The 14,202-nt window shown below is 47.4% G+C and overlaps 2 protein-coding genes and 1 long non-coding RNA gene across 3 annotated transcripts; 2 read left to right on the top strand and 1 right to left on the bottom strand.

The window, feature by feature from the left end:
- The first annotated feature begins 355 nt into the window (after positions 1 to 355).
- Positions 356 to 1,736, top strand: LOC120670423 (serine/threonine-protein phosphatase 7 long form homolog). The gene is made up of 4 exons (XM_039950520.1): positions 356 to 436; positions 516 to 900; positions 977 to 1,390; positions 1,475 to 1,736. The coding sequence occupies exons 1-3, from the start codon at positions 399 to 401 to the stop codon at positions 1,055 to 1,057; spliced, it is 504 nt and encodes a 167-aa protein (XP_039806454.1). The 5' UTR covers positions 356 to 398; the 3' UTR covers positions 1,058 to 1,390; positions 1,475 to 1,736.
- An 891-nt stretch (positions 1,737 to 2,627) lies between these two features.
- Positions 2,628 to 3,166, top strand: LOC120670661. The gene is made up of 2 exons (XR_005673289.1): positions 2,628 to 2,685; positions 2,767 to 3,166. It is a non-coding gene; the product is annotated as an uncharacterized LOC120670661 (long non-coding RNA).
- A 5,791-nt stretch (positions 3,167 to 8,957) lies between these two features.
- Positions 8,958 to 13,508, bottom strand: LOC120670233 (probable E3 ubiquitin-protein ligase XBOS36). The gene is made up of 8 exons (XM_039950300.1): positions 13,027 to 13,508; positions 11,443 to 11,502; positions 10,813 to 10,884; positions 10,367 to 10,690; positions 10,223 to 10,269; positions 9,967 to 10,110; positions 9,719 to 9,828; positions 8,958 to 9,619 (listed from the first exon to the last, which is right to left on the bottom strand). The coding sequence occupies exons 1-8, from the start codon at positions 13,201 to 13,203 to the stop codon at positions 9,294 to 9,296; spliced, it is 1,260 nt and encodes a 419-aa protein (XP_039806234.1). The 5' UTR covers positions 13,204 to 13,508; the 3' UTR covers positions 8,958 to 9,293.
- Between the last annotated feature and the right edge of the window lie 694 nt (positions 13,509 to 14,202).

The raw sequence follows: 14,202 nt of genomic DNA, 5'->3' as shown, positions 1-14,202 counted from the left end.
TCGTCTTGCCGTACGAATATTTGTTGTAATATGTGCCCCAAATATATGTTCAACTTTATTGCTGTAATTGGAATTTGAAGTTATATAATATGTAATTTGTTGTGCATCATTTATAAGTTTATTATGTTATGTTTTATTTAGTATTTTATTAAAAATTTGTTGTATTACTTAATTTATGTTCTAAAATTTTATTTAGTATTTTTTTATGTTAATGTTATTATGCTTAATATTGTTATTTATGTTCTGAAATTATTTGTAATAAATCTCATTATACAGGTATGGCGCACGAGGAAGGAGCTACCCCTGAGTTGCTAGATGCTCTCGTCGACAAGCGCCACCGGTCATACATGTCTGCGGTCCGTGGCATCAACTTAGGGACGTTTCGGGCTCGTTTGCCCATGTCGACGATGCCGATACACCGTCGCTGGGTTCCTAGGTACGGATTACATTTGTCACATATTTTAGTTGTTTCCTTAACCGTTTGTTCTAACTTGATTTTCATTTTCGCGATGCAGGTTACGCGCTTCAGGTCTTCTCCCGATTGCGCGACTTGTGGAGGGAGATATGGCCGACCCTGCACGTCGACCTAGGGACAGGGCTCCACGGTTCCAGTTCGACATGTCCCTCCTCGTGGCACTTCTCGACCGTTGGCGTCCGGAGACGCACACGTTTCACCTCCCGGTTGGTGAGATGACCCCTACTCTTCAGGACGTGGCGATGCTTCTAGGCTTGCCGTGTGCTGGACGAGCTGTGGGTGTAGAGGACGTGGGACTCTCGTGGCGCGACGACCTTTTGGCTCGGTTCGCCGGGGTTCAGCGCAACGAGCTAGCATTGCCGTACCGGCCCTTGCCTGCGAACCACGCACACGGACCGACAAAGAGGTGGCTTCTACAGTTCAGTGTGAGTACATAAATGTTGATTCTTTCCGTACTTATATTGATACGTATTTGCATTGATGACTCGTACCATTTTGAAGGCGGACTACATGAGGGCAGACGCAGACGACTTTACGGTTGCCAGGCACTTCGAGGCCTACTTACTGTGGCTGTTCGGCTAGGTCATGTTCTGCAGCTCGCAGGGTGACTCGTGCCCCAAACAGCTCATTCCTTTGGCGAGGTCAATAGCTGACGCTCCACTTCACGAGATGCCACAGTTCAGCTGGGGTTCTGTTGTTTTGGCTGCGAGTTACAGGGGTCTTTGCACGGGCGTGACGAAGGTCTCAGCAGAGGAGCCCATTTTTGTTGGGTGTCCTCTACTGTTACAGCTCTGGTCTTACGAGCGCTTTCCCGTTGGTAGGCCAGAGATGGACTTCGAGCCGTACGTCCAGCTGTCCGCAGACCACGACGACGTCGACAGACCTACGATGGGTTCATTGTGGTGCCTCAGGAGGGTATGTTACATAGTTTCTTGTACTTATTGTTACATGCGTGCACAAATGTACGATTTAGCGGTTAACTTTTTTTTCATTGTGCAGCCTTCTTGGGTCGGCGTGCAGACGAGGAAGTCGTACCACGACTTCGTTGGTCAATTTGACGCTCTTGTGGACACGGACGTGAGGTGGACTCCTTACACTGCAGCCGACATTTACGCCCGGGCACCGAGCGGTCTTTCGTCCTTATGCCTGCGAGATCACGAGTACTGGATGACGAGGAAGCCGATCCTTTACGACATCCATGTCGAGGAGTACCACGTTCACCGGGTTATGAGACAGTTCGGTCTCTACCAGCAGACCCCGGTCCCGATTGTGCACTCAGTGGAGGCTCACGTCCACAGGTACCGAATAAATAGTTTTGTTAATAATTAATAATTTTTTAACCTACCATTTAGCATTGAATCGCTCAAGCTTTCTATTATAGGTGGACACGGCAGGGTCAGCCACCAGGCTCGCGGTGGGCCGACAAGGTCCGTCCTTACGTCGACTCTTGGGCCGCGGCCCTCGACGACGTCGTTTTCGAGGATCGGCCGCACAGCGACGAGGAGTTCGCGGACTACCTACGGTGGTACCTGCCGAGGACGCGCACACATGTCGTGCACGTTCCACCAGAGGCTCCGATCGAGGCCGCAAGGGTGTCGGAGATGTACCCCGTAGTTCGAGATCAGAACTTCGCCATAGCGGTACGTTTCTCTGATTGAATCTGCAGTAAAAAAACTGGTTGCATATGATGTTACTACTTTCTCGGTACAGTACGATGTCATACGAGCGATTGAGTCCGAGGCATCGTCGAGTATGGGCCAGTACCATGACATGACGCCCGCCCAGCACCAGAGCACACTGCAGAAGATCGTCGATATGTGCAAGCGATTCCGATGAGCCGTGACCTGTCGTGACGACGACACCTTCCTCCCACCTCGCAGTTCGGGGCCGGTTCCTGTGACCGGTCCATCGTCACGACGGTCTGCACCCGCGGCACAGTCAGGTCCACCGCCACCGCCACCGCCACCTGAAACGATGACGACACCTTCGGGTTCTGCAGTTCGGCCCACGTACGTGCTGCGACCGGCACATTTGTACTCGGCAGGTAAATCGTACTCCAACCTCGTGTCACTTACAATACCGTATCATGTTAAACTTTATTTATTAATTTGTACTTCTTATTCATGTAGCGCCCGGCTCGTCGCTATTTCCGTCGATGGATCCCTACAGCGCTGGATCTTCGTCTCTTCGTCGTCCAATACACGATTTAGGTACGTCTAAGACCAGTTGTTAATAGGCGGTAACAAGTGCATTTTTAATTAAATATTGATGGATTGAAGTTTGTGAATCAGAGTACCGGCAGGTGGGAGGGACAGACGACGATGAGGAGATTCAGGAGGTAGACGACCTCGCGCAGATGGAGTGGGTGAACACGTTCTTCTCTTCTGCACCGACGCAGGAGGTCGTCGGCACTTCACAGCTGGGGGTGCCCCACTCGCGACGCAGGACTACAGTCAGGTGGAACAGACGCCTGTTCCTGAGCAGGGTCGTCGGTCCACTCGCCAGACCATCCCGCCGGAGCCACTGACGTACTCACAGCACCACACTAGGGCGGGCCAGGCTGCAGAGCGACGTGGCAGGAGGAGAGGGGGCAAGCGCGGACGCATCTAGTTTACAGGTTGTAGCTTGTTAATTAATTTGTTCCGTCATACTATCTTATGTATGCATGTGCAGACTATGATTCGATGTGTCCATTACGTACCATTATGATGAGTAGGCCGGTGCAATGATTCAGGCGATGGTATATGTCCGTGGAGTGAAATTATAACGATTAGGCCGGTGCCGTGCAGTGTTTCGGGCGATTGGAAATGTCGGGGCAGTGCAATAATCACGAGTGAGCGCTGTGGAACGTGAAAGTGCTGAAGTCATGAGCAGTGAGACGTCGTGTCGTTGTTTAAAGTGGGAGCAGTGAGCGGTGTTGAGCGTGCGAGGGTACAAATCAAGAGCAACGAGAGGTCGTGTCCGTGTTTAAAGTGGTACGAGTGAGCGTTGTGGAGCGTGCGAATACAGTAGGCTTTTCATGTGCATTTACACTCCACACTCCGGGTATCAGACCTTTGTGCGCTTATAAATACTCACAAGGTTGTGAGCTCCCAGCTGCACTCAAACACCAAAGCTCATTGTATACCCGATGTCTGGAGGTGGGTCTAGCGGGATGAATTACTACGGTTTTGGCAAAGGAAAAGGGGGAAGAAAGGGAGACCCCATAATATGGGAGGGGCCTCTTGGACCCGATTCCTTTCCAGAACCAGTGTTTGAGTTTCCGCCACAACACAAGAGTGAATTTACCAATGAAACTCCTCTTCGACAATACGATAACCGTAGAGAAACGTGGCCAAAATGCAGACATGGTGAGGACTGCTTAGTGCAGATGTGCACCGACGGGATGGATGGCGGTCGGCGTTTCTTCAAATGCCCTCACGCATGGGTAATGCTCGGTTGTTTTATTTCTTTATTCATTGAGACATCTTAGATGAAATTTGTTTTGCAGTCTTCAGATGCTCCAGAAAACTGTGGGTTTACCAGGTGGGTCGATCCTGCACCAATTGATTCTGTTCAGGAGTTCATCGAGTACCTCCAGATTAAGATATTTGATCTGGAGTGCAAGGTGAACCATTACGAGGAAGTAAGCGAGGGTAACAAAGACGGCGAAGATGATGATAACAGCAATGCTGCCGCTTCACAAGATGAACCATGCACTATTCCTTACTGCAACTGCCCTTGTCACAAGAACAAGGGCCCTGGCCCTCCGGCACCACCGCCTGCGCAACCTGCAATGGGTGGATACTGCGGAGAAGGCTCAACGCAGTTTGCTACGTGGGGGTACGGCTATTAGGACTACCTAGTCCAAGTGACATGTTGCATCGTTGTATTTGTTGGGTTTTTTTAAATTACCTAAGGCATGTTAGCTTAGATCAAAATCTGTTTACCGTAGTTGCAACGGGTTCTGCCATGCCACTGCATTTCTGCTGTGTGTTTCATTAACGTTGTATTATGATGTAATTCCTATGGTTAACATTGTGACGATTACGCCGGTACCATGTAGTGTTCCGGGCGATGGGATGTGTCAGGGCAGTGCAATAATCACGAGTAGGTCGATGCAGTGACAGTACGACGAGTTTAAAGTGGGCGATGCGATGAGTAGGTCGATGCAATAATCCGTGTTTAAAGTGGTAGCAGTGAACGCTGTGGAGCGTGCGAGTGCTGATGGTACGAGCAGTGAGAGGTCCTGTTGTTGTTTTTAGTGGAATGAGTGCGCACTGTGGAGCGTGCGAGTGCAGAACCGTGGACGACTATGGAGCAGTGAGAGATAATATCTGTGTTCAAAGTGCTTGGACATGTAAGCAGCCCTGCGTCTATAAAAGAGCACCTTGTGGTTCCTGAGAGCACAGACTTGCAATTCAGTTTCCACTTTTTTTAATTAGCCCAACCAAACAGCTATGAGCTCCTCATTCTCCCGGGCAGCTTTCCGTCGGGAAATGGAGGCTAATTTAGGACCCTCTCCTAACGATCCCAATAGATGTATTACAGATTGCAAGGTATGGCCGAAAGATGTAGAGCCACCAGATTGCTATTGCCAAATGCGTTGTGTTCCGAACATATCTCGTGATTACGAGACTTTTGGCCAGAGATATTGGTGTTGCAAGAATATCGAGGAAGTCCAAAAAAGAGGTGCAACATCACAGGTATAGATTAATTTGTAAATATGCTTTTATTATTTTTATTAATTTTGAATCGTTTCTTGTTTGCAAAAGTACGCTGGTGATGACACGCATACTCATTGGTGTCATTTCCATGAGTGGATTGACACGTGGATCACCCATCGTGATCAGCAATATATGGAGTGGTTAAAGAAGGTGAATGAAGATTTACGCAAAGGCGAGCGTGCAAAACCAGACATCGCGGGACGTGATAAGGGTACAGCCCGTGAATGATTGATGTTGTACTGCTACGTCTGAATAAATAATGTAACGTTTGTTCGAATTACCTAAGGCATGTTAGGTTTAGTATTGGACCTCGTTACCGTAGTTTGCAACAGGTCCTGACATGCCATGTCATGTGTTCTGTGCGTTGAATTGTGTGGACCACTATTTAATTTGTGTTCAATGTTTGAACGGTGATTGTTTTCATTGTTTTTATTGTGTGTACTGGCCGATATATGCCAACGGAGTTGTTATCGCGTCGGTCTGAAAAGTTTATTTGTAGGGCAATGCTTCTGAATAATTTAGTTGCAGCTAGTACAAATTACACAATGCCGATTAATTTGAGATTGAAATTACAAAAACAATTGCACTGGCATGTACATGGAACACGGTAACGTCGTGTTCCATCTAGACCTAACATGCCTTAGGGAATATGAAATTCGAACATTACATGATAGTCATCTACTGAGTGCACCGAGGATACTTCCCCTTCCTAATAGCCTCGGGTCCCGCCTCCTTCGCACGGCGGGCCCTCTCTCGCTTCCTCTCCCTATCAGCTTCACGCTCCTCCGCCTGCCGACATTCAACTTCTGCGAACCTCTTTTCGATCTCTTCTTTATCTTTCTTGCGCTTATCCTCCATTTTTTCCTCTTGCAGCATTCGCTGCCACCTTTCCGCGGCCCACCTTGCTTGGCGCTCAACGTGTTCCTTAGCTTCGGTCGATTGCTCCGTGTCCAGCCACTGTATGAAATCACAAAGAGGTGGTGGACTCTATTTTGAAGCCGAGTTAGAATTAACATACTGAACTCCGAAGGCGCAAAATAGATAGTGCGAGGTGATACCTTCGCTTTGTCCTTGCCGTAGCGCTTTGGCGGATCGAACTCGTAGTTCTCACACATGAAGAACCTCCTGCCGAAGTCATCGCCCAAAACTTTGGACTCCATCAGCTTGCACAACGAACTGCAGAAGCACATTGGAACCTGCACTCCTTGAGGCACAGGTTCTCTAATTTTGTTCCACGGAATGTAGGTAGAACCAGAGGAAGACATGGTGGCCGTGCGTGGATGGCTAAAGACTCCGTATGAGATGGCTACTGACTTCATATGAGATGGGGCGATGTTTTATTTATAGATGGAGCTATTTGGTCTATAGGCATGGTTCACGCATGTCTATCGCCGTTTGAAACGGCGGTAAGTACTCCCATATTTTTAATTATAGTGGGGTGCAGAAGAATCTGATGCAAGGTGACAAGACATCGAAATGGTAATTGAAACTCATGAATATCTCATGAAAATATATTTTCACAGATTATTAGAGTTAAATCTAATTTGTATAAATTTTTAAAAAATATTTCCCTAACCTCCGCTATCTCTATTATTTTCTGAAATATCTCTAAATGTAAAGATAATAATTACAGTTCGGATAGTCTTTAAAATAATTATACAATTATTTATAGCAGTGAAAGCTTATAAAACAATTAAAAATAAAAATTATAGCAGTGAAAGGTTATAAAACAATAAAAAAATATGGGGAACACCTACCACCGTTTAAAACGACGGTAGGGCGCTGCCAGCTACAGCCGGCTGTAGCAGCCGGCTATAGCCGGGCTACAGCGCGGCGGTAGTACTTACCGCCGGATCGATTGGCGGTAAGGAGCTACCGCCGTTTGATCCGGCGGTATCTTCCATGGGCCAAGGATCTTACCGCCGGATGAACCGGCGGTAACTCCTTACCGCCGAACCAACCGGCGGCAGGGTGACATTTTTGAAAAAAAATTATAGCCACATATATTTTTGATAAATCGACGAAAAAAAATATAAAAATAAAAAAATTCCTTTTTTAAGGAAAACTATGGCAATCTGGGGTTGACTGAACTTTATTGTCAAAGAAACAATTTACATTGGCAAGCTTGCTGCGTCAGATTTTGAGCCATGCTTGGGACTTCATTACTTTAAGACCGAATAGGGAAAGAAAAAAAAGGATCTGTAAGACCGAATAGGGAAAGAGAAAAAAATGAATAGGGAAAGACAAGAAAAAAAACTAAAGGTTGTACATACTTGGGCCTTTTTCTATCCTATCCTAGTGGGAGGAAGTTCCCAATCCTGTTTTTACAATCGCCCGCACGGAAGCCATGGTCGATTCCACTGCCCGCAGTCCGCCGAGGCTCCGAGCGGATTTCATGTGGTGGTCCCACATTGCACATTTATCTCCTCCCATCCCATTCCCGTCGAGCGGCTTCTTTCTAGTTCACTGTTCTCTTTACTCTCTCTCTCTTTGCTGGCTCCTCAGCTTTCGGACGCTCAAGCGGCGAAGAACACGGCGATCTGGCGGGTGGAAATCCCATGGTGACCGGGGGCGCACGGCTCTGCTAAGGCTGGCATCTGTGATGACGGAGCGCAACACGGCCTGAAGGAGCTGCGGCCGGTGCTCAGCCATGCTGTCGAGCGTAGCGGCGGCTACCTCATCCTTTTTTTTCTTTGGTTCTGAAGTTTTTGTTTTTATTTTTTCAATTCTAGTTCTATTTTTCCATCTGGATTTTTTGTTTTAATGTTTTTTAAAAAATTCTCCGGAATTTGACCCTCCAATTTCTCAACAAACTTTTTCCCGATTTTTGTTTTCTTACAATCTTTTACAGAAAATTTTGTATTTCAACAAATTTATATATGTAAAACTTTTCAAAATAAATTTGTATAAATACTTTGCAACAAATTTTTTGTATTCAAAATGTTTTGGATTTGGATTGTACATATATGTTTTTTAAAAGATATTTCTATGCCCGTGCGTAAAGACCGTGAAAGAAAATCATGTGACCACGTGGTGGGCTGGAGTTTGATGTTTGTCAGAAAATCGATCGGACGGAGGCCTCTGACCGGTCGATTGTAAATTAGACAGCCCCGAAGAAGTTAAGGTATATTTGGTAGAGCTCCATCTAATTTTGATTCTCTACAGGAGCTGATTCTTCAAGAGAAATGATTCTATAGCTCAAAGTGATTCTCTTTCATTTCCTACCATAAGCTCTTGAAATTAGGGTGGAGAATAACTTGACAGAATCAGGAGAAGTTTTTTTCCAGCTCCCAGCCTCTTAGATCATTTCACAGAACCACTTCACAAAATCAGCAGAAAATCATTCCTCTCTAAAAACCTGTTTAATAGAGTTCCTGCTGGATTTAGCAGAGAATTAGCTCTGGGAGCTCTGTCAAACGCACCCTTACCCCATTCAACAATGTTGGCCTTATCAACTTGTCTGTTGCATCTGTTGGTCCAGAGAAGGAGGTCATCGTGACATTGCCTGGAAATTTGAAGGTTGGACTCATCGTCATGCCGAAAAACTTTCACATTCCTACATTTCCAAATCTTCCAAAAGATGCAGGCAGAACGGTGCTCTTGACCCGGTTATCCTGCTCGAGAAGGGGATTAGTTGTCCAAAATGCTTCAATGCTGTCTAGCTAAGCTAAATGGTCGGGGTCGAAATTGATGAAGGCCAGACGCTTTTGCTCCTTTGATGGTTGAAGAAAATGTGGGCGCAATCTTCATCATCAAGACGAAAAAGGACATTGACATTTCAAACGAAATTCCAATTCCACAAATTCTTGAACAGAAGCAAAGGATCATGAGCCAAAATCCAGAACCTTTACAGTAAAGAATGTTCTTTTTTTAGTTCCTTTCTAGAACAAACCAATCAGACGTACACGTTACACCCATACCATGTACACCACCATAAAATGATCTGCATGCCATCGATTAGCACAACGAACGCAAGAGAATCAAACAATCTGTCTGTCTCTGAGCATCTACCAATCTGTACTTGCATAATACTGCACATTTTCTAACGGTGATGCAGCTCCTCTGCATCTGCTAACACGCATCGAGCTGCAGATCCTTGATCGATCGGGAGCTCAGGACAGGACGGCGGGAGGAGAGGGGGAGTAGAGGGGGAGGATGGGCTGATCCGAATCCGTGCTTCGTTTCTTCTCCGGGCTGGACGACGCCTGGTGGTCACCGGCGCTGCTGCAGCTCTTGCAGTGGCCGCCGCCGGAGCAGGCGGGGCTCAGCTCAGGCTCGAGCCCGTCCTCTGCTTCCGAGGCTGCCTGTTTCCTGAACGAGGCGATCGCGCTCCGGCAGAGCGGGCACGGGATGCTGCCGGCGATCCCCGGCACGTCGTAGGACTTTATCACCGAGCACAGGTCCAGCGCGCACTTGACGCACAGCTCGTGCCCGCACACTGTCAGATTTCAGACATAACAGGATTAGCATCTGCAAGAACTGATTTTTCTCGTCACGTTCAGGTGCGTGTGCACGAACAGTGGACTGACTGACAAACCTTCGGCAGCAACGTTGCAGGGTCTTTCCAGGCAGACTGCGCAAGCGTCGCCGTCGTCGACGACGCCGTCTGAAAACTCCGACGACGTGTTCAGAACCAGGCCACAATCCCTGCAAGTTGTTCAACCAAACAGACAATCCGTGGTCACAACTCAGAAGAGGCTGCAGCAAAAATCAATCGGTGGTGGTGCCCTGCATTGCCAGTGCTCTTGATTCTTTGCAGTTACAGAAACGACAGGGATGGAGTACCTTGCGAGGCTGAGCACGCTGGCGAGCGGCGACGACAGGTAGCCCGACGGCGGGAACTTGGGGATCGGCAGGTGCGACTTCGGGGACAGCACGTGCTCCAGCCAGTGGCAGCCCCACGTCCTGGCGACATCAACCGGGAGCCACCTGACTAGCAGAATCCTCGCAGGAATGAGCCACCAATCCGAGCACTCGATCGAAGCGAATGGAGAATTGGACATGGAGGAGAAGAGATTAAGCCGAGCGGTTGACGAATTACCCGTTGCAGTTGACGGCAGTTCTGTCGGCGCCTCGCGACACGAGAATCTGAACCAGAGCAGAGGCCGGCGTCATGAACTGAATCAGAGGAAGAAGAACAAGGTCGAGGCAATGGGGGTGATCCGGCGAGAGCAATGCAACTTGCCTGGCAGCACTTGACCTCGCCGCCCGCGGCGGCATAGTGCAGCGGGGTGCTGCCGGCGCCGATGGACCCCATCGGCGACGCGACGCAGGGGAGGGTCTGCGCGGCGAGGTCGGCGTGCTCGTCGATGAGCAGGTGCGTGCACTCGACGTGGCCGTGCAGCGCGGCGAGGTGCAGCGCCGTGACGCCGCCGCTGGCCGCCCTGTTCACGAACCTGCCGCCGTTGCCGGCGGCCGGGGCCAGCAGCAGCCTGGCGCACTTGACGTGCCCGCCGGCCGCCGCCAGGTGCAGCGCCGTCCGGCTGCTGAGGCTGTCCACCTTCGACACCTTCAGCCCAGTCGAACCCAGCAAAGTTTCAGATCACACCAGCGAAGCGTTTGCAGATTGCAATGCGAATGCACATCAGCACGACTGTAGCAAGTGGCAGGTGAGCACTGTGCTGCACTTACGTTGCATCTGAAAACCAGCAGCGTCTGAACCACCTCCCAGTGGCCGAACCGGCACGCTTGCATCAACGCCGTCTTCAGGTCACCACATGCCAAAAACGTGAGAATAGTATCAAGAATGGATTCAACCTCAACGGATCAACCTGGGAGACGTGTCGGTTGAGAAATTAACTATGGGATGCACGTTTTTGAAAGAGAATCTTTTCACATTTTAAGTATTAAACATAGACTAATTACAAAACTCGTCTGTAAACTACGAGACGAATTTATTAAAACTAATTAATTCATCATTAGCACATATTTACTGTAGCATGCACTATAGCAAATTAGTGTCTAATTATGCTTATTAGATTCGTCTCGTAGTTTACAAGCAAACTATGTGATTAGTTTTTTATTTCGTCTAGATTTAATACTACATGTAAGTGTTGCACACGTTCGATGTGATAGTTTTGGAATTTTGAATTTTGCATCTAAACCAGGCCTATATACAAAACAAGAATATAAACCGAGGTCCAATTTAGTAGAGCTTGTCACCATGAAAGATTGCACGGCTCGGCTCGGTTGAGGCTTGCAATCTTCCACAATCATAGTTAGATAAAATGCTGCTGGATTGGGTGAGATGAGATTGGTCACCTGTCCGTAAATGTTCCGGGCGTTCACGTCAGCTCCGTTCTGCAGCAGCAACACAGCGATCTGAACAAACAAGTTGGATATATAGCACGTTTAATTCTTTTTGAGAAAAAAATATAGCATGTTTAATTAAAAAATAATAGTTTCACAAAAACATGAGTTGCATAACATACTCCCTCGTCCAAAATCATTAGTCGTTTTGGTTTTTTTAGATGTATAACTTTTACTATACATCTGGATATATATCATGTTTAGCTACATAGTAAAATTGATGCATCTAAAAAGACAAAACGACTAATAGTTTTGGACGAAAGGGAATAGGCTAAGCGCTCAGCTGGGGGAGTCCCAAGTCCCAACCGTTTCGGCAGCGATTTTTCCTGGGACTCTGATCAACACCAACTGGTGTCTGCAATGTCAAGCACGTCCTTTTTCCTGTGATTGTCTTCAGATACGACCGCATTAAACATTTGGGAGCTGCTACGCTGGATCGTATAGCGACGACTAGCGTGGTTGGAGAGCAAATTGATTGATCTCTGATATTCAATTACAAAAATAAAAGAATTCCATTTCCATTTTTCCTTTCATTTTTGCCCAACTGTATGAAAAAGTTTGCAACTTGTTGAGAGGCCTAAATTTTTTTGAAAACAAGGACCATTTCAAGTTTCTCCTGGAAGGAAAGCGAAAACCAGTGGTAGATTTTGTGTCGCTGTCCAAGTACAATTGTGCCCCTCTACCAAACTTGCAGGACGAAAATGAGTCAAAAAAAAAAGTTGGATCTACTATACTGCCAATCGTCATCAGGGTGACAACAACGTAGAAATAATCCGCATTAGCAGGCCAACTTGCTGAACGTTACATCTTGTAATAAAAACGTCACGGATTGTTCCTTTGCCATTTGCATGCTACCGAAATAATAATAATCGTGGCTGAGTCCTGTGTGTATATATGACCATGATTAGGCAAAGATTTTTTTAGCTCTCATGTCACCTCATGAATTTATCTCAGAAAGGCTTGATTGACACGAGAATTAATTTTTTTTGTGTACGTGACAGATACTGAACAAAGGGAGGAGGAAAAAAAATCAAGGATGGCATCTACCCATGAGCATGTTTTATTCACTTTCTTACTGTTATATATATACTGCACGTCTTAACTTCACTTTTAACTACGTGCCACGTGTGCATGTCTCGAATGTTATCAGCTCCAAAACTCAACTAATTTAGATCAATAAGGATAGCAGGTAGGCATCGATTCTTGTAGCGTAGTACTCTACCTTGGAGATCATAGAAAAGGAAGGAGAGAACAAAAACAGAACCAGTGAGCAGTGGGCCATGCATGATCAGTATAATGACCACAACCTAGCTAGCTTCATACTCCCAAATAGTAAGTCAGTCAAACAGATTTAGGCCAAGAAAACCTTGTCTAATGTTTATTTCCTGACTATATATATAGCTAGCTATCTATCCCTTCAATTCAAAACCAAATCAAAACTCGACAAAAAATGAAATGAAAAGTTTCAAACAAATTAAGGGAGAGTACGTGCACACACTGCACGCTGCTTGTTGATCATCAGACGACTGATCGTACCTCGTGGTGTCCTTTGGCCGCGGCGAGGTGGAGCGGCGAGTTGAGGCTGCCGAAGGCGGCGCACCGCGCGAGCCCCGGGTTCGCCTCCAGCAGCCGCCGCACCTCCGCCGCGTCGCCGTCCCTCGCGGCGGCCGCCAGCCGCTCGCCGAGGCCGGCGCACCCCAGGGCGTTGCCCATGCGCTCGCCGCCGATCGCTCGCGCCGACCGCCGCCACCCGGCTTCTGTCTGAGCTAGCTAGCCAGTTGAGTAGCTCGAGTAGTTGCAGGTCGTCGAGAAGGGACGGAGGCTTCTCGCTTGGAGCTTTGCAGCTTTGGCTCTTGGTTGCTGCCGTAGGATGGCTCACGCTACAAACGTGAGGAGCAGGAGCTACCTCTTGGTCGTTGGCAAAAAGCTAGCGATTCTGTTGAGCTACACGCTTCAGGGTCTTATACACTCTCTGCGCCAGCTGCCGGCCATTGGCTGACGAGAGATTTTTCGCTCTCTCTCTCTCTCTCTCGGTTTGGTAAGAGGATAGCTGCTGGGCATTAGTGTATTAATCAGGGGTGGTCTATTTTTGCACAAACACCCTTGAGGACTTGTTGATTATGCGTGCGGTACCAATTGGGTTAACTTGACATGAACGTCTCTTCAAAAATTAGAGTGGGGTGTGAGAGACCTATCAGCGCTTCGCAACTCTTTGACCATGGGCTTCACTCTCGAGTGATGTGCCCGTGATGCTAGAGCACCACTTGGGTTGTATTAAGTGCGAGTAGTCTGTTGAGGGTTGGCTCTATAGGACTTTGTTTGCTTCGTCTTAGCACTAGGTTAGTGTCTAATGTGTTCCGTGAGCTTTTTGCTCCGCGGGTTGTAAACCAATTTTTATTCTCTTCTTAATACAATAATGCGCAGTTCTTCTGCGTATTCGAAAAAAAAATTAGAGTGGGGGACAAAGGACAAGGAGAAGCATAGCAGTAAAAACATCTCCGATAAGATGTGTGGCTTGGTTCGGTTCAATTCAGTAAGGTTACCCTTAGAATTCATTATTAACTCACACGGTCTGGTATAACAACTAACTCTGCATCAATTCATATGATCATATCAGCATTGCAGCTAATTAGCCATTGCCTAATTAAGATCCCTCGATCTCGGCAGTACAACCAACACGTCCTTTCTCTCTTGTCTCCTTTTAATTTTCTG

This window comes from Panicum virgatum, chromosome 4N, assembly GCF_016808335.1.
Source record: "Panicum virgatum strain AP13 chromosome 4N, P.virgatum_v5, whole genome shotgun sequence".
Lineage (NCBI taxonomy): Eukaryota > Viridiplantae > Streptophyta > Magnoliopsida > Poales > Poaceae > Panicum > Panicum virgatum.
The sequence above is the reverse complement of the archived record's forward strand: the minus strand, read 5'-3'. Positions and strand labels throughout refer to the sequence as shown.

Coding starts and splice junctions, on each gene's coding strand:
- LOC120670423 (XM_039950520.1), top strand. CDS start 399: ATGTCGACGATGCCGATACACCGTCGCTGGGTTCCTAG. Junction 437..515: donor CACCGTCGCTGGGTTCCTAG/GTACGGATTACA, acceptor TTCGCGATGCAG/GTTACGCGCTTCAGGTCTTC. Junction 901..976: donor GGTGGCTTCTACAGTTCAGT/GTGAGTACATAA, acceptor ACCATTTTGAAG/GCGGACTACATGAGGGCAGA.
- LOC120670233 (XM_039950300.1), bottom strand. CDS start 13,203: ATGGGCAACGCCCTGGGGTGCGCCGGCCTCGGCGAGCGGCTGGCGGCC. Junction 10,885..11,442: donor CCCGGAACATTTACGGACAG/GTGACCAATCTC, acceptor GGTGACCTGAAG/ACGGCGTTGATGCAAGCGTG. Junction 9,620..9,718: donor CTGCAACGTTGCTGCCGAAG/GTTTGTCAGTCA, acceptor GAAATCTGACAG/TGTGCGGGCACGAGCTGTGC.